This window comes from Pelodiscus sinensis, chromosome 30 (assembly GCF_052426305.1).
Source record: "Pelodiscus sinensis isolate ZL-2025 chromosome 30, ASM5242630v1, whole genome shotgun sequence".
Classification (NCBI taxonomy): Eukaryota; Metazoa; Chordata; order Testudines; family Trionychidae; genus Pelodiscus; species Pelodiscus sinensis.
In genome coordinates, this window is record NC_143081.1 from 16,437,501 (window position 1) to 16,459,187 (window position 21,687).

Genomic DNA, 21,687 nt, shown 5'->3' on the forward strand with positions numbered 1-21,687 from the left:
AAGAGCCCGCGAGCCCCCCGGAAGCGCTGAGCGTGACATCGGTGACCCTGTGCTCTGGGACCCCGCTAGACCCCCAGGGCAGGGTTTGGGGCTCACACCTGGGGGTGTCCCCGATGCAGGCCCTGCTCCCTGGCTCCCCAGGGTGTTCCCAAGCCAGCCACAGGGCCCTGGGGCTACAGTCAGGCCCATGACAGGCCCCGACTCTAGTGCTCCTGACTTAGAGCTGGACCCTCAATAAGACACAGCCCTGCCTCAGTTTCCCCACTGTTCAGGTGCATTCTGTAGGCCAGGGACCAGAGCCCCCTGGGGTGTGCTGGCTGCCCCTCCCGGCCTCCGGATGTCTCGCTCCCGTGTAGCACAGCACCCCCTAGCGACCCCCAATAGAGCCAGGCCTGCCTGCCAGGAGAGCGCCCCCTGCTGAGCCCCGTCCTGCTCCCTGCCCCATAGCACCCCCTAGCGCCAGCCCTGCCTGCCAGGGGAGAGCGTCCAGTGCTGAGTCTAGCCCCACAGCGCCCCCTAGCACTGCCCTGAGCCGGGCCTGCCCACCAGGAGAGCGCCCCCTGCTGAGCCCCACCCTGCTCCCTGCCCCACAGCGCCCCCTAGCACCTCTCTGGGGCCAGAGGAGAGCGCTCCTTGCTGAGCCCCACCCTGCTCCCTGCCCCACAGCGCCCCCTAGCATCTCTCTGGGGCCAGGGGAGAGCGCTCCTTGCTGAGCCCCACCTTGCTCCCTGCCCCACAGCGCCCCCTAGCACCTCTCTGGGGCCAGAGGAGCGCGCCCCCTGCTGAGTCCCACACTGCTCCCTGCCCCACAGCGCCCCCTAGCACCTCTCTGGGGCCAGGGGAGAGCACTCCTTGCTGAGCCCCACCCTGCTCCCTGCCCCACAGCGCCCCCTAGCACCTCTCTGGGGCCAGAGGAGAGCGCCCCCTGCTGAGTCCCACCCTGCTCCCTGCCCCACAGCACCCCCTAGCACCTCTCTGGGGCCAGAGGAGAGCGCCCCCTGCTGAGTCCCACCCTGCTCCCTGCCCCACAGCGCCCCCTAGCATCTCTCTGGGGCCAGAGGAGAGCGCCCCCTGCTGAGTCCCACCCTGCTCCCTGCCCCACAGCGCCCCCTAGCACCTCTCTGGGGCCAGAAGAGAGTGCTCCTTGCTGAGCCCCACCATGCTCCCTGCCCCACAGTGCCCCCTAGCACCTCTCTGGGGCCAGAGGAGAGCACTCCTTGCTGAGCCCCACCCTGCTCCCTGCCCCACAGCGCCCCCTAATGTCTCCCTGGGGCCAGCCTGCCTGCCAACAGAGGGTGCCCCCTGCTGAGCCCCCCAGAGCCCTTCGAGGTACATCAGAAGGACTCAAGGGCGTCTCGCCACCAGTCCCCTGCCCCAGGTACCCTCCCCGGCAGGCGGGTGCCTGAACCCCCTAGGCCCTGCCAGCTCCCCAGCGGGTCCCAGCCGCTCCCCCTCTCCCCGCAGAGGCAGTGGGGTTCTGCCGGCCCGAGCTGCCCCTCTTCCTCCGCTACCTGGAGGAGAGCCCGGCGGCGCGGCGGGAGTTCGAGTCCAGCCTGGAGGCGGCCGGCTACGGGTTCCGGGCCTGTCCCCGCTGGGGGATCCTGCTGTTCTCGGCCGGGGCCGGCCCCGTGGAGCCGGGCGGCTGGGAGGCGGCGTTTGGCTCGGTGCGCCGGCGCTACGTGGTGCACCGCGAGGGCCGGGAGGATCTGCTGGAGGCGCTGGCCGCCGAGCCCTCCCTGGTGGCCGGGTTCCCGTCCGTCCGCGTCTACGGCCAGGAGACCCTGGTCGGCCTGGCCGGGGAGATGGAGCCGCTGCTCCAGCGCCTGGCCGTCCGGGCCTTCCAGAGGCAGCTGGTGAGCTGGGAGTCCCCGGCCGAGCCGCTGCCCCGGTGGCTCCTGGTGCAGGCTGCGGTGCAGAAGGAGCTGCCCTCGCCCCACGTCACCATGGAGCTGCGAGAGGAGGCCCCGGTCTCCGTCACCTTCCAGGGGCCCCGGCGGCAGGTGGCCCAGCTGGAGAGCCGGTGCCAGCAGCTGCTCAGGGCCTTCCGGGTCCTGCCGGTGCCGGTCTCGCCCCTGCAGGCGCGTTTCATCCGGCAGCGCCGGGAGGACGTCTTCACGCCCCGCTTCCTCCTGGGCCGGGGCATCGCGGCCGTGCTGGAGCTCCCGGCTGATGCGCCGGGCACCGAGCCGGCCACTGACGTCTCCACGGGGCCGGCTCCCGCCGAGGGCGTCTCGGTGGCGGGGCTGGAGCAGGAGGCGCTGCAGCGGGCGGCGGAGCTGCTGGGGGCCCTGGTGGGCTGCCGGACGGTGCCGATCGAGGAGGGCGTGCGCTGGGCCACGGGCGGCCAGGAGTGGGCGGCGCTGCTGGCCGAGCTGGGCGCCCGGCGGGACCTGGCCCTGCACTGTGGGGCGAGCCGGGAGCAGCTGGCGGTGGCGGGCTTCCAGCCGGCGCTGGGCCAGGCGGAGGCGGCCGTGCGGGAGTATCTGCGGAACAACTCGCCGGCTGAGCGGCGGCTGGACGTGCCCCGGCCCGAGCTGGCCGAGGCTGGAGCCGAGCTGCTGCGCCTGGTGGACTGGGAGCCGTTGCCTGTCACGGTCCAGCTGCAGCCCGGCTCCCGGGCGCTGTCCCTGGTGCTGCAGGGCCTCCGGCGTCACCTGGAGCCAGCCAGCAGGGCCGTCCTGGCCGACCTGGCCTCCCTGGGGCTGGGCACGGTGCCCGTCCCGGGCCGGGCCTTGGGCGAGTACCTGCGGGAGGAGGGGGCGTCCCTGCTGCGAGACCTGGCCCAGCAGCTCCGCTGCGTGGTGAGCCTGCGAGGGCCCCCCCCCAACGGCCCCTGCGGCGCCCCCCGGAAGGTGAGCCCGGGGGGGCCATGGGATGGGGGGCAGACGCAGCACAGCCGGTGCTACGAGAACTGGGCAGGGGCGGGGCGGGGCGGGGTAGAGGACAGGACCCAGGGGGTCCGTCCTGGCTCTGGGAGGGGAGTGAGGACCAGTGGTTAGAGCAGGGGGGTGGGAGCCAGGACTCCTGGGCTCTGTCTGGTGCCGGGAGGGCTGTGGGGACTAGTGGTTAGAGCAGAGGCTGGGGGGTTTGTGGGGGGCTCCTGGCTTCTAGTCTCTGCTTCCCCCCAACTCCCCGCCCGGGCTGGTTCTCTGGGTGTGCGAGTGGGGGGAGCTCTGCCCCGGGCGGCGGGGCCCTGGGCACGGCAGGGGGCCCGAGGCTGAGGGGGGGGCAGGAGGGCCAGCTGCGAGCCCCCTTCGCCCACCCTGCCCGTCTCCGCAGGTGCCCAGCGCCCCCAGGCAGCACCAGAACCTGCCGACGGGTAAGAGTAATGCAGGGACCGGCCCCCTCGGCCTGCAGTCTGCTCCGGCCCCCTCGCCCCGCCCCCAGGCCTCCCAGCCCCTCGCCCCCAGGCCTCCCAGCCCCCTCGCCCCGCCCCCAGGCCTCCCAGCCCCTCGCCCTGCCCCCAGGCCTCCCAGCCCCTCGCCCCCAGGCCTCCCAGCCCCTCGCCCTGCCCCCAGGCCTCCCAGCCCCCCGCCCCCAGGCCTCCCGGCCCCCTCGCCCCGCCCCCAGGCCTCCCAGCCCCTCGCCCCGCCCCCAGCCCCTCCCAGCCCCCCTCGCCCCGCCCCCAGCCCCTCCCAGCACCCCGCCCCCAGCCCCTCCCAGCCCCCTCGCCCCCAGGCCTCCCAGCCCCCTCGCCCCGCCCCCAGGCCTCCCAGCCCCTCGCCCCCAGGCCTCCCAGCCCCCTCGCCCTGCCCCCAGGCCTCCTGGCCCCCTCGCCCCCAGGCCTCCCAGCCCCCCGCCCTCAGGCCTCCCAGCCCCCTCGCCCCCAGCCCCTCCCAGCCCCCTCGCCCCGCCCCCAGGCCTCCCAACCCCCTCGCCCCCAGGCCTCCCAGCCCCCTCGCCCCCAGCCCCTCCCAGCCCCCTCGCCGCGCCCCCAGGCCTCCCAGCCCCCTTACCCCGCCCCCAGGCCTCCCAGCCCCCTCACCCCGCCCCCAGGCCTCCCAGCTCCCTCACCCCACCCCCAGGCCTCCCAGCCCCCCCTTACCCCGCCCCCAGGCCCTCCCAGCCCCCCTTACTCCTGCCCCCCAGCCCCTCCCAGCACCCCTTACCCCTGCCCCCCAGCCCCTCCAGAACCCCTTACCCCTGCCCCCCAGCCCCTCCCAGTACCCCTTACCCCTGCCCCCAGGCCTCCCAGCAACCCTAACCCCGCCCCTCAGGCCTCCCAGCACCCCTTACCCCTCCCCCAGGCCCTCCCCGCACCCCTTCCTGCGCCCCCAGCCCCTCCCAGCACCCCTTCCCGCGCCCCCCAGCCCCTCCCAGCACCCTTTACCCTGCCCCCCAGGCCTCCCAGCACCTCTTACCCTGCCCCCCAGGCCTCCCAGCACCCCTTACCCCTGCCCCCCAGCCCCTCCCAGCACCCCTTACCCCTGCCCCCCAGGCCTCCCAGGACCCCTTACCCTTGCCCCCCAGCCCCTTCCTCCCAGCCCTGCCCCCAGCCCCTCACTCCTGCCCCATAGCCCTGCCCCATAACCCCTCCCCCAGCCCTGCTGGTGCCCCTCACTCATGCCCCCCCAGCCCTGCCCCCCAGCCTCTGCCAGTGCCCCTCACTCCTGCCCCCAGCCCCTCCTCCCAGCCCTGCCAGCGCCCCTCACTCCCACCCCACAGCCCCTGCCCCCCCAGCCCAGACTCCCCCCCCCAACCTGTACTCAGGCTGTGCTCCGTGTTCCCAGGGCCCCCCGAGGGGCTGGTGCTCCGGGTGCTGGGCCGGGAGCCCGACGTGGGCCAGCTGAAGGCCGCCGTGGCGGGTTTCGTGGCCCAGTTCCACGACGAAAGCGTCTGCAACGCGGAGCTGGGGGCCGTGGGGGCTGCGGGCCTGCAGGAGATCGGCCGGGCCGAGTACCGCTTCCCCCTGGGCCTGCGCTGCCTGCCTGGGAACGTGGTGCGGGTGCGGGGTGCCCGGGACGACGTGGCCACGGCCCTGGCCGCCGTCCACGCCGGGATCCAGGCGGCCCAGCGCCGGCGGGTGGAGGCCGAGGTGCTCTACGGGCTGGTGAAGTGGCAGCGCCTGGGCCCGGCGGGCTGGGTCCCCTTCGACGTGGCCACGAGCCAGCGGCTGGAGACGGCCTTCGCCGGCGGGCAGCCCCGGGCGCAGGTGGAGTGGGACGGGCAGCGGGCCGAGGTCGACCTGCGCAAGGCAAAGGGCGTCGTGCTGGGCACCGGGGCCCCCGTCCGGCTCCGCCGGGAGATCTGTCTGTGGGGTGAGAGGGGCAGGGGTGGGGCACGGCTCTGGGGGGCTGGGGGTGGGGCCAGGACACTGCTCTGGGGACCAGGAGGGAAGAGATGAGACACGGCTCTGGCAACAGGGGGGCAGAGATGGGGCACAGCTCTGGGATGGGCTGGCTGGGGGACCGGGCTGAGGCATGGGACTGGGGGGCAGAGCTCAGAGGGGCAGAGGTGGGGCACAGCTCTGGGATGGGCTGGCTGGGGGGCAGAGATGGGGCAGGGCCGGGGCAGAGGTCCAGGGGGTTCCCGTCCCATCAGGGCGGCCCCCGCTGACAACCCGTCCGTTGCAGAGAGGAGCCTGGCCCCGCACTGGGAGCCGATGGGCGAGGCGCCGGTGCGGCTGGTGGCGCTGGCCGAGGACTCGCCGGAGCACCGCGAGGTGGCCAAGGGGTTCACACGCACGGCCCCGGGCTACTCCATCCTCCACGTGAGTGGGGGGGGTGCCCCCTGCGGGTCCCAGAGCACAGTTCTGGGGGGGGACTGGTCCTAGTGGGAGGTCTCGGTGAGGGGGGGCTGTCCTGGCCCTGGCAGAGGGGAGGGGGGAGGTCTGCCTTGGCGCTGGCTGGGGGGACAGTGGGGGGTGCCCTGGTCCTGGATGGGGGGACATGGGGGGCTGCCCTGGTCCTTGTCGGGGGGTGGGAGGGGTCTACCTTGGCGCTGGCTGGGGGGACATGGGGGGTGCCCTGGTCCTGGATGGGGGGACATGGGGGGTGCCCTGGTCCTGGATGGGGGGACATGGGGGGCTGCCCTGGTCCTTGTCGGGGGGTGGGAGGGGTCTACCTTGGCGCTGGCTGGGGGGACATGGGGGGTGCCCTGGTCCTGGATGGGGGGACATGGGGGGTGCCCTGGTCCTGGATGGGGGGACATGGGGGGCTGCCCTGGTCCTGGATGGGGGTGGCGGTGGGGAGCTGTCATGGGGCAGGAAGGCCTGATGGTCACGGCCAGTGCAGGGGGGCACGTCTGAGCTGCGGGGTCCTGGGGACCGGGGCTGGGGCCAGGGCGGGCTGGGGTGCTCCCAAAGGGCTGCGCCCCCACCCCACGGGGGCCGGGCAGCTGCCCACGGACCCTGCGCTGCCCCACAGGTCGAGCGGGTGCAGAACCGGGCGCTGTGGGTCTCCTATTGCTGGCAGCGGCGCTGGATGGAGGAGAAGCACCCGCCGGGCTGGCGCGTCGAGCGCATCCTCTACCACGGCACCCGGCCCGAGAACCGGCGCTCCATCCAGGCCCTGGGCCTCCGCGTCACCTGCCGCAAGGGTGGGTTGGGCGCCGGGCTCCGACATCGTCCCCTCTGCCCCCCAGCCAGAGCCCACCTGGGGCCGGGTCAGGCCTGGTGCCCCCTGGAGGGGACGAACCTCCCTCGTCCCCCCCCCCCCCAGCCAGAGCCCACCTGGGGCCGGGTCAGGCCTGGTGCCCCCTGGAGGGGACGAACCTGCCTCGTACCCCCCCCCATCCAGAGCCCACCTGGGGCCGGGTCAGGCCTGGTGCCCCCTGGAGGGGACGAACCTCCCTCGTCCCCCCCCCCCCCAGCCAGAGCCCACCTGGGGCTGGGTCAGGCCTGGTGCCCCCTGGAGGGGACGAACCTGCCTTGTACCCCCCCCCCCCCAGCCAGAGCCCACCTGGGGCCGGGTCAGGCCTGGTGCCCCCTGGAGGGGACGAATCTGCCTCGCCCCCCCCTCCCCTCCAGCCAGAGCCCACCTGGGGCCGGGTCAGGCCTGGTGCCCCCTGGAGGGGATGAACCTGCCTCGTACCCCCCCCAGCCAGAGCCCACCTGGGGCCGGGTCAGGCCTGGTGCCCCCTGGAGGGGACGAACCTGCCTCGTACCCCCCCCAGCCAGAGCCCACCTGGGGCCGGGTCAGGCCTGGTGCCCCCTGGAGGGGACGAACCTGCCTCGTCCTCTGCCCCCCGCCAGCCAGCGCCCACCCTGGGGCTGGTTCAAAGCAGGCGTCCCCTTGAGGAGATAGGCCTCCTGCCCTGTTCCCTGCCCCCCAGAGCCAGCCAGACCCTGCCCTGGGGTCAGACCCTGTGCCCCATTCCCTGAGCCAGCCAGACCCACCCTGGGACCCGATCAGGACCAGCACCCCTGAGGGGAGAGGTCCCTGCCCCCTGGCTGGCGTGGGGCTGGCCCTGCCCCGTGTCCCGTCTCGGGCCCGGGGGTGATGGCCCTGCTCTCTCTGCAGTGGGGCTCTACGGCCAAGGCCTGTACTTCGCGGCGGAGGCTGGCTGGGCAGCGAAGTACGCCAAGCCGGACACCCGCGGGCGCCAGTTCCTGTTCCAGGTGCGGGTGCTGACGGGGGAGTTCGACCTGGGCAAGGAGAACATGGTCCTGCCCCCCGAGAAGCCGGGCGGGGACGGCCGGTACGACAGCGTGGTCAACGTGGTCTCCAGACCCAACATCTTCGTCACCTTCTTCGACGAGCTCAGCTACCCCGAGTATCTCATCACCTTCCGGGCCTCCAGCCACCCCTGAGCCGTGCTGCCCTGGGACAGGCCACAAGACCCGGCGTTGCTTGTCCGGCAGCCAGAGAACAGGCAGTGTCAGGCATGGGACTCCCATGTCATGCACCTCATCAGTGGTTGGATTCAGAATCACACACGTGTGTCCTTAGCCCTATATTGCTGATGGTTAATGGAGATTCTCCAGAGCATTGCCTGCATTCACGGCTCCAACAGAAAGGTCTGACTGGGCCATAGGATGGGGAGAAAAATGAGCTGAGATGCATCCCACTGCCCCCTCCTGGAAGGTGTCCCCGCCACTCAGCTGTGTGTCATCAGCCCAATACTGCGGCCACAAGTGGAGATTCTCTGTTCACCGATGGCTGAGGGAACATCTGGCTCCTTTCTGGGAGCCTGTGGAATTGTCTGTTACGCTCTCCTGGCTGTTTCCGTCCTGCCGGCCTGGCTCGGGGAAGGGCAGGGCCCTGCCGGCCCAGCTGCACCCAGCAGGCAGATGGCAGCCGGAGAAAAGGGCTGTAAAGTCCCAGCAATCCGAGTGCTGACAAAAGCAACCCCCCCCCCCCCCGGTGCTTTCTGGATGGGGCAGCACGTCAAAAAGGCCCTGTCAGTGGCTTCCGCCCTCCGTCCAAGTCTTCCTTCCGCTGTCAGGCGTGGAAACCGGGCCGAGGGGCCCGGCGCTGCTCTGGCCTGGGCGGGAGTAACGGGGGCGGGGGTTTGTGGGGAAATAAAAGGAGAAGGTTTAGTTAAACGACTGTGCTGTCCAAAAATGAAGGGGAAAGAGCCGGGAGGCGGGGTGCACGAGTCAGGGCAGGAGTGGGGGGTCAGGGCAGAGGTGGGGGTGCAGGGATCAGGGCAGGGACTGGGGGTCTCAGGGCAGAGGTGGGGGTGCAGGGATCAGGGCAGGGACTGGGGGTCTCAGGGCAGGGGGTGGAGGTACAGGGGTCAGGGCAGGGGGTGGAGGTACAGGGGTCAGGGCAGAGGTGGGGGTGCAGGGGTCAGGCCAGGGACTGGGGGTCTCAGGGCAGAGGTGGGGGTGCAGGGATCAGGGCAGGGACTGGGGGTCTCAGGGCAGAGGTGGGGGTGCAGGGGTCAGGCCAGGGACTGGGGGGTCTCAGGGCAGAGGTGGGGGTGCAGGGATCAGGGCAGGGACTGGGGGTCTCAGGGCAGGGGGTGGAGGTACAGGAGTCAGGGCAGAGGTGGGGGTGCAGGGGTCAGGCCAGGGACTGGGGGTCTCAGGGCAGAGGTGGGGGTGCAGGGATCAGGGCAGGGACTGGGGGTCTCAGGGCAGAGGTGGGGGTGCAGGGATCAGGGCAGGGACTGGGGGTCTCAGGGCAGGGGGTGGAGGTACAGGGGTCAGGGCAGAGGTGGGGGTGCAGGGGTCAGGCCAGGGACTGGGGGTCTCAGGGCAGAGGTGGGGGTGCAGGGATCAGGGCAGGGACTGGGGGTCTCAGGGCAGAGGTGGGGATGCAGGGATCAGGGCAGGGACTGGGGGGCTCACGGCAGGGGGTGGAGGTACAGGGGTCAGGGCAGAGGTGGGGGTGCAGGGGTCAGGCCAGGGACTGGGGGTCTCAGGGCAGAGGTGGGGGTGCAGGGGTCAGGCCAGGGACTGGGGGTCTCAGGGCAGAGGTGGGGGTGCAGGGGTCAGGCCAGGGACTGGGGGGCTCAGGGCAGAGGTGGGGGTGCAGGGATCAGGGCAGGGGGTGGAGGTACAGGAGTCAGGGCAGAGGTGGGGGGCTGAGGCTGGGGGGTTTGGAGCCTGGGGGCACTTACGGGGGCTGCCCACAGAGGCAAAGGCGATGCTGCCCTGACAGCGGCTCTTTCCGGGGGCCCTGGCTGGCCTCTCTCTCACTGGTGCAGCCACTGCCCGTGGGGCTCAGAGGAACAACCAAGGCCAGCCTGGGCCCGCCCCTACTAGGTGGGGAAGAAGCAGCACCTGGCCCCACTGAGCTGCCAGCTTGAATTCAGCCGCTCCTCACCCGGCCCCACTGAGCCCCCAGCTCCAATCCAGCCCCAGCCCTCCTGGCCCCACGGCCCGGACACTGGAAGTCCAGTTGCCCGCAGTAGCGGAGGGTCAGATGGAGCTGGGGCTGCGGGTGGTGCCTGCTGGACATTCGGGGGGGCTCTGGGAGGAGACACCAGTGGCTCCTTGTCTCTCCGTGCCATCGCTGATGCAGCCTGGCTGGGAGTGCTGGGGGTGGCTGCCTGGCTGCTCCCGGGCCGGGGGGTGGTGTAAAGGGGTATTAATAAAAGGAAGAAAAGGCGGAGAGGAGAATTGTTGGAGGAATCAGACGACGCCCATGAAGGAAAAGCGCCCGGCGCAGGCGTGTACCCGACCGGCAATGCTGGGCTGGCTTATCCGCTCGGGAGCAGGGCCTGAGGCTGGGCCGTCGGCCGTCCGGGTGCGCTCACAGCAAAGCTGCCCCTGCAGTGACGCGCTGGCACGGAGCCAGACGGAGGAGCCGCCAGCCCCTTACCCACGCGGGGGGAGAGGCTCCCCTCGTTCTCGCCGCACGACGGGGCCTCCCAAAGGGGTGCGTGTCACACGAGCAAGGCACCCGCCCGTGCAGGGCTCTAGCCGCCTGGCTCCCAGGCCGGGCCGAACCGTCCCAGCTGCGTCCTCGGGCGTGGATCGGCACCACTTGAGGTGCATTGTCAGTCAAGCACCGTCCTCACTTGGCCACCCACCCTTCCACAGGAGGTGGGCGTGGCCTGTTGGCTCCTCCCACGTGTGCAATGCCAGCCCAGAGCCAACCCCCCTCCTCTCACATACAAAAACGACACCTGACGTGAGCCAGAGAAACAGAAAGGCGTGAGAACTACGGGGGGGGGGGGGGAACTTTCACAGGCCTCTCCAAAGTCTGGCGGCTCCAACCCCCATGGCACTGTTGGGCGCCCACCGATTGTCTCATGCCTTAACTGTGCACTGCTGAGCTGGGCTCCTCGTCCCTCCCCTGCGCTCTTAGTATTAGTGGGGGGAGTATCCGGCAGCTGGTCACATTTCTGTCAAATTTCTGGTCAAATTTGTGTGAAACACCTTCTGCTTTCCCAGCAAGTGGACAGCCAGGACTGGCCTTGGCCTGGCCCTGGCGCGTTTCTCAAGGGTGCAGCGACACTGCAGTTTTGCGGGAGAAACGGCTGTTTTCCTGACAAAACTTGAGGAACGACCACACTGCACTTGCATCCCTCCAAAAGCAAATGGGAAGAGCAGAGGGGATTTCCCGGCACCCTACGCGGAAGACGCCTCTTTGCGAAAGCTCTTTCGGAAAAGGGCATGTGGACGGGGAAAGAGAAACGCCCAGGGGCCCTGGTGGCCGCTCCGCCCGTAGCACTCTCAGCTGGCCTGCGAGAGAGCGGCCAGTCAGTGTGGACACTGTGGAAAACGCAGGTCGCTTTGTCCATGTGCTTGGGCCGCGTGGACGCTCTCCATCGGAAGTTTTTTCAGACGATTTCCTCCGGAAAAGCTTCTTCTGAAAGCAGCCTGCAGCCTAGACGCAGCCTCACTCTCCTCGCTGCCCTTTCTATCCTTTCCCAATTGCAACGCAGCCGCCTCCTCGTGCTGGTTTTCCCTGCCCCTCCTCCGCCACGTGGCCACGTCCCCACTTTCCGTGGCCTCCCTCGGATTGCCAGGCTGTGAACGAGTTCCCAGTGGAGCCGCGCCAGCCTCTCGCTCGTCTCTCCGTCCTCCCTTTGCTTCCCAAGCTGTGCCTGTGCCACTGTCTGCCTGAGACTCCGCCAGCTGCCCTTCCGCACGCTTCTAACAGCAGGCCCTCGCCGGCCGGGTCTCTGGGTCCATTCCTGGCTGCTTCGGGGTGCCCATGGGCCTTACGGAGCTCTTCTCATTCCTGGTCCCCCCATTGCCTGCCTCCTGCACAGCCGCGCCCAACTCCCCTCTGTGGTCACAAACCAGCCTCACGCTGACTGTCTGGAACTGGCAGCGGTGCCCGGCACGAGTGCAGAGCTTCCTGGAAGTGCTGGCTTTGCTGGTCTCGCGGGTGCCCGGGCACAGTGCCCGTCTGCGCCAGGCTCCACTCTGGACAGGTCTGGGATTGGTGTTCGAAATGCCTCGGCCACAGACACCTGTCCTGTGCGTGGCAGCCCTGTAAGAGTCTCCTCTCCCACAGACACGCCCGGTGGCCACGCAGCTGGGAAACCGAACGTCCATCCCTGGATCCATCCTCCTGGGGTTTGGGCATCTTCCTGCCCGGCAGCCCCTCCTCTTCCTGCTCTTCCTGGGGACCTACCCGGCCACCATGGCCAGGGACATCCTCATCGTGGTGGCCGATCGGCACCGGTCCTGCCTGGAGATCTGCTACGGCTCCGCCATCCTGCCCCGGCTGCTGGCCGGGCTCCTGACGGGGGACAGGACCGTCTCCGTCCACGGCTGCCTGGTGCAATATTATTTCTTTGCCTTTCTCCACAGTGCCGAGTGTTTCCTCTTGGCGGCGATGTCCTCCGACCGGCACCTGGCCATCTGCAAGCCGCTGGCTGCCGGGTGTTGGGCCAACGGGCTGCTGGCGGGCAGCATCATGACGTCCGTGGTGGCCCAGTGGTCCTTCTGCGGCCCCAGGGAACTGGACCGTTTCTCCTGTGATCTCGGCCCAGTGAAAAAACTCTCCTGCAGCGACACCCGGGCGATGGACCTTGTGACTCTCGTTGTGAGTTCAGTAGCCACCCTGCTCCCGTTTCTACTGACCAAGGCCTCCTACGCCTGCGTCCTCGCCTCCGTCCTGAGGGCCCCTCCTGCACCGGGCAGCAAGAGGCCTTTCCACCTGCTCCCCCCGGCAACCCTCTTCTACGGGACCCTGGTGGTCGTCTACAGGCTCCCAGACACCGACACGCCGAGGGCCCAGCACAAAGTGATCTCCGTCTGCTCCGCCGTCCTCACCCCCGGCCCACTGTGACGGTGTGTTGGGGACCCCCCCGATCCTGCACCCCCGGAGCAGCCAGAACAGACTCCCCAGCCGGTAGAACAGGGGGGTTATTGCTCCTCCAGGACAGCCCAGCACAGACGCGAGGTGGCTGCAGGAGTCAGGGCCAGGAGGCCTCAGACCCCTCGGGGCAGGGTCCATCCCCCCCAACCCTCAGCGCCCAGCTGAGTCTGTTCCCTTCACGTTCGCAGCCAGCTACTGCCCCTTCCCCCGAAACCTCCCTTCCCTTGCTCCCTCCCTGTCCTCAACCGGTCCGACAGGTTGGGTCTTTTTTCCTATGTGACCTCAGGCAGCCCCCCTGCTGGGCCGTGCTACAGGTACCGGCCAGCAGGGGTCACCCCCAGCCCACACAGCCACCCGTGGATGCCCTGAGTGTAGGGCCTGCCCACTACGTCACACCAACCCCCCATCTACAGCCGCGCAACGGGGGGGCAGGGGCCTGGGACGCGTCCTCAGCAAATTGTTAGGCATGGAGGCAGGGCTGGGGGATGAGGCTTGTGCGCAAAGGGGGACAGACCTGGCGTGGGGCGCAGACAGCTGCTGGCAGGGGAGGGACGGTGTCAGCCGTGTCGTGCCCGCTTCCCCAGGGTGTCTCGGGCACAAGCTGCAGTGGGTGAAGGTCAGACGAAAATGGGATGACCTGCCCCCCCCCCCCTGCAACCCGCACTGGTAATCTGGGGGGAGGAAAAGTTCTTTCTTTCTTTCTTTCTTTCTCACAGAGGAACAATATTATTTTAAATGTGAAAAAACAAAAGAAAATTTAAAATGGAGAGAAAACTGCACTTTCTACAGCCCTTCCCGCCCATCCTTTAAAACAGCACACCGCATAGAAATACAGTGTGTGTGTGTTTGTGTCTGTGTGTTTGTGTGTCCATCGGTGTGTGCATGTCCGTCTGTGTCTGGCTGTGTGTGTGTCCATGTGTGTGTGCGTGTGTGTCTGTGTCCGTGTGCCCGTCTGTGTGTCTGTGTCTGTGTGTCCGTCGGTGTGTCGTGTGTCCGTGTGTGTCCGTGTGGCGGGAAAGGGGCGGCGTTGGCAAAGCCGGGACACGCGGGGTGATAACGGGGCAGGCTGTGGCTTTCGCAGCGCGCTGGTGGAAATGTTCACGTCGTGGCTAGGCTGCTGATGCCTCAGGTGGGTCCGTGGGCGCCCGCGCTACGCAGGGTGCCCAGGCGAAGCGACGTGTGAGGCTGGCTGGGCAGGAGAACCAGGGGCAGCGGCGGGTCCCGGCTCACGGTGCCCCTCGCAGCCAGGAGCCGGGGAGCGGGAGCCCGCGGAGGAGGGCGGCCGTCTGTGCGTGGCTGGGGGGCCGGCGGTGTCCCAAGGCAAACCCAGGAGGGCCAGTTTCACGGGTGTGGCCTGCGTGGGGTAGACGGGTCCCAACCGGCCGGAGAGGCCCCGAGGCGTTCTCGGCACAGGCAGGCTGGATTGGCTCTAGGGCCCGTGCCCACGAGCCGCAGGACACAGGCCACGGCCCCACGAGGGGCTAATTTCCCACCTCCCTTTCCTCCAGCGTGTGCCGGCCCGATGCTGAGCGGTCTGAGCCGCCTCGTGTGTATCTGCGGCTCCCCGGCGAAGAGCCCCGCGTCCGTCCATCTGTCCGTCCGTCTCTGCATCTCGTTCTGTCTCGGTCCGACCCGCCGCACCTCACCCGGTCCCCCTCTGAAGGCGCACGCAGGCGTGGCCGGGGCAGGAGAACTGGGCCCTGCAGGGAGCCCGGAGAGCGGCGGGAGGCGTTTCGGGGACGTGAGAACAATCGAAAGGCAGCAGAGACTCTCGGCGGGAGGGCGCCGCGGCCGGGCCGGGCGACCAGCACACCGGGGCACTGGCACTGTCTCGGGCGGGGCCCGTCGCCCCAGAGAGGCCTGAGGTGCCCAAAGCTGGGGAGCCCCTCCCCCGTCTGCCTGGCCGAGCCCCGGGGGAAAGCGGGGGGAGCGGAAGAGTTTGGGAAGCAGGCAGGGAAGGAAAGTGCTGCAGGAAGAAAGCTGCAGCCGGCTCCCCCCAGCCCCGGTGTGACCGGGCCGGCGTGTCAGGGCCTCACCACACAGACGTGCCCCTCCCCCCTCCCCCCACCACCCCCACCCTGCTGGGGCACCCCTCCCCCACCATCCGTACCCCACACGGGGAACCCCCCCCACGGGATTGGTTCCCCCGGCACTTCGCCCTGTGACCCCCCCCCATGGCCCCGACCTGCCCCGGCCCCAACACACGGACTCCGTGGTGCTGCCAGGAAAAGGTTTTATTGCAGGGAACAGCGCGGGAACCAAACTCTGCGAGAGCCTCCTGCCCCCCAGGACCATCATCACCCCCCTTCCTCCCCCTGGCCTCATGGGCTTGGGGTGGGAGGGGGCAGCTGGGCTGGGTCAGGCGGGCGCTGGGCTCAGGCGGGGGGTCTCGGTGCCAGCCGGGGGGTGGGTGCCGGGAGTGTCACTGGTGGGGCTGGGAATTTGGGACCCCCCGCTGCCCCGAGCTGCCAGCCCATGGGGTAAGGGGGAGGCGGGATGCTGGGAGGGGCAGGGATGGGGCAGGAGAGGCCCCAGCGACACAGCAGGGAAGCGGGACCCATGTTCCCAGCTCATGCATACAAGTGCACGGGTCTCCCACGGACACAGGCTACAAGGGCCCGGGTCAGGCCAGTAAGCGCGTTGTATTTACAGTCGTTTGGCCTGGAGCCCGGCGCCTCCTCGCACCGGGTGCCACTAATTACGTCGTTGCTTTCATAGAGGTTGTCATAGCGGAGGTGCGGGAAGTGGTGCCCGCCGCGGCCGCAGATGGCTTGGAGCTGCGCCTCAGGGGCGTGCAGGAACGTGTTTGTGGGTTTGCAGGTCCTGCCCGCCATGCCCCGGCGCTGCATCATGCGGTCACAGTAGAGGCGCTCCGGGTTGATCCGGGTCTTCTCGTAGTCGACGTGGCGGTTCACGAAGTCCTGGTAGGTGGCTCCTTCGCCGAGCTGGGCCAGGCCGGCCGCCAGCAGCACCAGGGGCAGGAGGAGCGCGGGGTGGGGTCCCTGTCGGGCCATGCTGGGTCTGTCACTGGATCCACCTGCAGCAGGGAGACGGGAGATGGATGGAGACACGGCAAGGCCGGATCTGTCTCCGCCACGGACCATCCTGGGCCCTACTTCCCCATGCCCCTCAAACCTCAATGCCTCAATGATATCAGAGCCTCGGCTAATGGCCCCCCCACTCTCACCATTAGGCACCACTGCCCTCCCAGAGCCTGGGACAGACCCAGGAGTCCCAGCTCACAGCCTCCTGCTCTAACCACTAGACCCCACTGCCCTCCCAGAGCCTGGGACAGACCCAGGCATCCTGGCTCCCAGCCTCCTGCTCTAACCACTAGACCCCACTCCCCTCAGAGCCAGTGACAGACCCAGGCGTCCTGGCTCCCAGCTGCTCCGGCTTTAGCCACTAGCACTCAGGAGAGCAGCAGGTGACCCGCACGGCGACTATTGGGGACCCCGCTGACCCCCGCAGGGTCGGTCACTCACCGAGTGCAGGGCTGGGCTCTGGCCGGGGAGGCGGCTGTGGGGCCCTGCAGAGGCGGAAGCGTCTGAGCCTCCTCCTGCTCCGGGGCCGGTTATATGGGGCCAGGCCGGGTCATCGGCCAGCAGGATACAGGATCTGGCACCCGGCCCGCGGAGCCAGTGACGAGCAGTTCCTAGGAAGCGGGGGCAGAGGAGAGAGCCAGCCGGGGGGGGGGGGGAGGAGGAGGAGACCCACCCAGGTGTGGGGTAAGAGGGGTGCGAGGTAGCGGGCGTGCGGTGCATCTGGCCGGGCAGGTGGGGCAGTCACTGGTGGCCATGGGCTGGGGTGACCCCTGCTGGCCCGTGTCTGTGAGAGCTGCCCAGCGGAGGGGGGGGGGGCGCCCTGGGGCCCCCATGTCAGTAGACCATGGCCCAGCCGGTTCTCACCGGGGCAGGGAAGGGGTTTGGACAAGGAAGGGGGCGGTGGGGGAAGGGGCGGTCTGGGCTGGCAGACACGAAGAGACTGAGCCGAGTGCTGGGGGCTCAGGGGCCTGTGGCCCCCCCAAGGGGTCTGGGGCTGCCGGCCCCTCACTCTGAAGCCCACGTGGAACCCGGGCCGGGCTGCGCCTCAGAGCAGCAGTGACCCCCCGTTCGACTGGCCGGGGGAGCCTCGTCTGGCTGCGGACGGGTGCAGGGTCGGGGTCCCCAACGCGCCATCACAGAAGGAGCCGGGCTGCTGGATTCGCCCTCCCAGCCGGAGGCTGCAGGGAGTGTCCTGGCCGGGCCCCCCCGGGGAGACGTGACGCCGCGGTTCGGCGTCGGGCAAACGCGCCCCCATCTCCCCGGGCGGCTTCCCGCAGTCGGGGGTGGGGGCAGGGCCCCCGGGAGACATGAGCCGCTCCCGCCTGGGGCGCTGGGATTGCCCCTAGCCCAGGGCCGGCCCCTGTCCACACCCGCAGCCCAGCCCAGAGCCGGGGCAGAGCCACACGCCCCCAGGGCCCGGCTGAGCGTGTCCAGCGCAGCGCGGTCGGCAACGGGCCGGCTGCTTCCTGGCGCCCCCAGGGACACACGGGCCCTCGGCCACGGCCTCCTTCCCCGACGGCAGAGTCAGGCCCCTGCGCGCCCGGCCACGCGGGTCTCGCCCACGTCCTGGTGCAGTTCCCTGAGACGCGGCTGTGATGGCGCGTTGGGGGTCCCCCGTCTCCTGCACCCCGAAATGGCACAAACAGACTGAACCAGCCGGTGGAATTGAGGGTGGTTTATTGCTCCTCCAGCACAGCGCAGCACAGATGTAATCTGGTTACAGGAACTGGGGCTAAGAGGCCTCAGTGCCCCCCCTTGAGATAGGGGAGTCCCAGCCCCCTCCCCAGCTCCTTATTCCCTGCCTTCCAGCCAGGAACTAACTAACCCTCTTCCAGCCCTGCCCCCCAGTCAGGGCAGCATCCACCTTCCTTTGTTCCTCTCCATGGGGGGTGTCTGGCCACTGGTTTGCATAGTGACTCATCCTGTTTTGCTGGGTCGTGGTACCCATGGCAGCCAGTGGGGGTTACCCCAGAGCCAGCAGCATAGAAACCAGCCAGGTACCCCCACTACGTCACAGTTCTCCCCCCTCCGAGAGCAAACTGAGCAGGGTCACTCCGCTCGTGACCTAGGGAAGTTCGGGTCCTCTGCGTGGGAACCCGCCCTGGGGACATGGGTGCTCCCCTTGACTCGGGCCGGCCGTGGCGAGGCCCCACATGAGCTGGCTTCCCTCTGTCCACTCGCCGCCCCGCTCCAGGACGACTGGCACAGGCCTGTCCTCGGGGGTCGCGCCCACCCTTCCGCTGGCCATGATCTCTGGCCATGGTCTCTCGGGCCGGGGCCATGTGCCCAGCGAGCCTTCTCTGGACATCTAGGGCAGCTTCCACCCCCAACGCTCCATCCAGGGGGGTCTTCCCCTCCCATAACTCTCTCAGCAAGCCCAGAGGGTCCTTTATCTGGGGTAGAGACCCCCAAGCCGCTTTCCTCCTGTCTTGGGCCTTCCCGCCCCTCTGGCAGGAGTCACAGGACCGGCAGTACCGCTGCACGGCTGTAAAGATTCCTGGCCAATAGAAGTGCTGGAGCAGCCTCAGCCGGGTGCTCCGGATCCCCCGGTGGCCCCCAACGTGGACGTCGTGGGCCAAATACAGCAGCTTGAGGCGATACTTTTGGGGGACGACCAGCTGCCGCTGGACCCCCCATGCCCTCACCTTCCTGGGGGGAAGCCATTCACAGAACAGGAGTCCACGCTCCCGCAGGAATCTCTCCTGGCCACCTCTCCCATGGGGCTGAGCTGCACGGAGGCCAGCCTGGTCCCTCAGCCTCTGCAAGGAGGGGTCTGCCTGCACCTCAGCCTGGAATTCAGCTGCTGGGGCAGGGATCGGGACCTGTCCCCCACCTCTGCCTAGGTCCGGAGTCCCAGCCTGGCTGGACCCCGTGTCCACTGGGATGGGACCCTGAGGACGCTGCCAGGAGTCCTTCCCTGGACCCACGTTGTCAGCCCCCCGCTGGCTCCGGGCAGTGACTAGAGCCCGCTGGGATTCATGGGGCCACTCCTCTAGGTCATTCCCCATCAGCACCTCGGTGGGCAAGTGCGGGTGCACCCCCACTTCCTTGAGGCCCTCCTTGGCCCCCCATTTCAGATGCACCCTGGCTACAGGCACCTTAAACGGGGACCCGTCTATGCCCTTCAGGGTCAGCTGGGTGTGGGGTAGTATCCGCTCTGGGGCCACTATATCTGATCGGGCCAGAGTCACCTCCGCCCCCGTGTCCCAGAAGCCCATCACCTTCCTACCATCCACCTCCAGGGGTATGAGGCACTCGCTCCGCAGGGGCCGTCCTGCCCCCACCCGGTACACGGAGAAATCCGCCTCCTGAGAATCAGACCTCCCAGGGGAGGTGCACTGAGCATCCTTCCCCTCTCTGAGCTGAGGTTTGCCTGCCAGCCCCTGCCTCTGGGGCAGCCTGCCCTTCCTCCCGCCCCAGCCAGTTAACCCTGGAAAGTCCCCGGTCCTGGGACCTGGAGCACTGAGTCCTCTTGTGGCCTTTTTGCCCACAGCGCTGGCAAGTTAGGCTTTGGGCTGTCTCTGTCCAGGCCCTGGCTGGTTCTCTGGGGCGCAGACGACCTGTTCCTTGGTCTCGCCCCGTAGTTGACTCCCTCCGTCGCTCAGCCGAGATCCGGTCTCTGCGCGGTTCCCTTTCTCTCCGGGACTCCCGTTCACACCCGAACCGGCTCTCCGTGAACTCATCCGCCAGTCTCCCGGCCTCCTGGGGGTTCTCTGGTCTCCGGTCCTTGAGCCACAGCCTCAGTTTGGGTGGGCACGCTTCATAGAACTGCTCCATCAGGACCAGCTTGAGCAGCTCCTCTGCGGTCTGGGCTCCGACTCCAGACACCCACTTGCGGCAGTATTGCGCCAGGCGGGAGGCCAGATCCACATAGGTCTCCCGTGGCCCTTTCTGTACCCCCCGGAACTTCTTCCTGTACATCTCGGGGGTCAGCCCGAACTTGTGCAGCAGGGCCTCCTTGACTCGCTTGTAATCCCCTGGCTGTAGGTCCTCCAGCTGACTGAGCACTCCGGCCGCCTCCTGGTTCAGTGCGGGGATGAGCTCCTGCAGCCAGTCAGCTGGGGGAACCCGTTGCAGTCCACAGGCCCTCTCAAAGGCATTGAGGAACCCATCTATGTCGCCCCTGTCCTTCAATTGGGCCACCACGAACCTCTCCAAGCGTCTGGCAGTTCTAAGGGGTTCCCCACTTGGAAAGCAGTCCTGGCTTGGAGTGCCCTGAGTGCCCACACTCGGCACATCACAGTACTCAGCCATCAGCCCGGCTGCACTTGCCGCAGGCTGCCATCGGGAGGGGCAATCGGGGGGCTGCAGGAGCCACCCCAGTCCTCCCCATCGGGGGCTCGTACCCCATTCCTCCCTCACCTCCTTCCACTTACCCCTCCCTAGCCCCCCTTCCTGATGTACAAAATAAAGGACATGTGTGTTCAAAAATAGAAACTCTCTTTATTGAAGAAAACTCAGGGAGACTGGGAAAAGGAGGTGGGAGAAGGGAAGAGAGAGGGTGGGAGAGGGGAGGGCAACTACAATGATCAGGGGTTTGGAACAGGTCCCATCTGAAGAGAGGCTAAAGAGACTGGGAATTCTCAGCTTAGAAAAGAGGAGAATGAGGGGGGATAGTATAGAGGCCTATAAAAGCATGAGTGGTGTGGAGAGGGTGAATAAAGAAAAGTTCTTAATTAGTTCCCATAATAGAAGGACTAGAAGACACCAAATGAAATGAACGGATAGCAGGGTTCAAGCTAATAACAGAAGGTATGTCTACACTACCCACTAGTTCGAACTAGGGTGGTAATGTAGGCATATCGCACTTGCAAATGAAGCCCGGGATTTGAATTTCCCAGGCTTCATTTACATAAGCCGGCTGGTGCCATTTTTAAATGGCGGCTTGTTCGAACCCCGTGCCGCGCGGCTACACGCGGCACGGGCTAGATAGTTCGAACTAGCAAGCCATTCCGCAGTATCTGTACACCTCGTTCCACCTCCCTCTACCAATCAGGAAGGGGTTTTCCCCTGTATGACTGCCCCGCGAACCGCTTTGACCAATCGGGGGCAGTTCCGGGACCGGATGACCCGCCCAGAAGTGGGTCGTGTGACCCCTCTAAGAACTCGCCCCACCTCCCTCTACCAATCAGGAAGGGTTTTTCCCCTGTAGGACCGCCCCGCGAATCGCTGTGACCAATCGGGGATGCAGTTCCGGGGCCCATTGAGCAGACCAGAAGCGGGTCATGTGACCCTTCTAAGAGCTTCCTGTGACCCCCTCTGCCAATCAGAGCATAGCACCTCCCCATAAGTTCTAGCGCCACGCAAAAGAGGCCATCTTGTTCCAAGAGCGCGTGTTTCAGAGAGTGTGCAAACGCTGAGCGGAATCATGGCTTCTTTCACCAACTTTGTTTCGGTGCCGAGCAGAAAGCGCTACATCAGCGACATTTCCGAGGAGGAAGGAGAAGTTGAAGGGAGCCCTTTGGCCCAGCCACTGATGGATACACCAGTATCTGACGCCGAAACCCAACCGCTCACGAGGCAGCCCGATGAGCTAGATGGACTGGAGAAAGAAGGTGCCCACGGCTCCCAGGAGTCAGACAAGACACATGGAAAAGAAGCCAAACAGGTAAGTGAAAGATCGAAGTTGGGGCATCATGGGGTTAGGAAACCGGGATTTTGTAAACTTTAAAAAAAAAATGACCAGAGCGTCTTACATTATTTCTTTCTGGCAATCTCTCGACAGCTTGACGATGCCTTTCTAGCTGACCCTCAGACCCAGGACAGCATTGCATTGGACAAGGCAGACGAACCGGGCCCACCTTGTTTTTGCTCAACACCGACACAAAGCATTGAAGAGAACGCCAAGGACGACGGCCATGAAGAATTCAGGCGGTGGCTTGGCATTGACCTAGTTGAGCCAGTGCCACATCATAAGCGTAAAAAAGTGATGCGTTGGTGTTTATACCGTCCTTAGTCACTGTCGTAGGGAAAAG

At 67.6% G+C, this 21,687-nt stretch overlaps 2 protein-coding genes and 1 pseudogene across 2 annotated transcripts in view; 2 read left to right on the forward strand and 1 right to left on the reverse strand.

Moving 5' to 3' along the window:
* The window catches only part of LOC142825933 (uncharacterized), a 16,086-nt gene extending 7,447 nt beyond the window's left edge, over positions 1 to 8,639 (forward strand). The window contains exons 5-10 of the mRNA XM_089774335.1: positions 1,465 to 2,852; positions 3,280 to 3,319; positions 4,731 to 5,258; positions 5,574 to 5,710; positions 6,366 to 6,537; positions 7,461 to 8,639. Coding sequence (XP_089630461.1) covers positions 1,465 to 2,852; positions 3,280 to 3,319; positions 4,731 to 5,258; positions 5,574 to 5,710; positions 6,366 to 6,537; positions 7,461 to 7,750 — 2,555 coding nt within the window. The 3' untranslated portion in view covers positions 7,751 to 8,639. The remainder of the gene's footprint in view (positions 1 to 1,464; positions 2,853 to 3,279; positions 3,320 to 4,730; positions 5,259 to 5,573; positions 5,711 to 6,365; positions 6,538 to 7,460) is intronic.
* A 796-nt stretch (positions 8,640 to 9,435) lies between these two features.
* Positions 9,436 to 13,076, forward strand: LOC149521289 (olfactory receptor 10A4-like). The gene has a single exon (XM_089774484.1). The coding sequence runs from the start codon at positions 11,988 to 11,990 to the stop codon at positions 12,636 to 12,638; it is 651 nt and encodes a 216-aa protein (XP_089630610.1). The 5' UTR covers positions 9,436 to 11,987; the 3' UTR covers positions 12,639 to 13,076.
* Positions 13,077 to 15,238: 2,162 nt separating this feature from the next.
* LOC106732550 (ribonuclease pancreatic pseudogene) lies at positions 15,239 to 15,693 on the reverse strand (annotated as a pseudogene).
* Between the last annotated feature and the right edge of the window lie 5,994 nt (positions 15,694 to 21,687).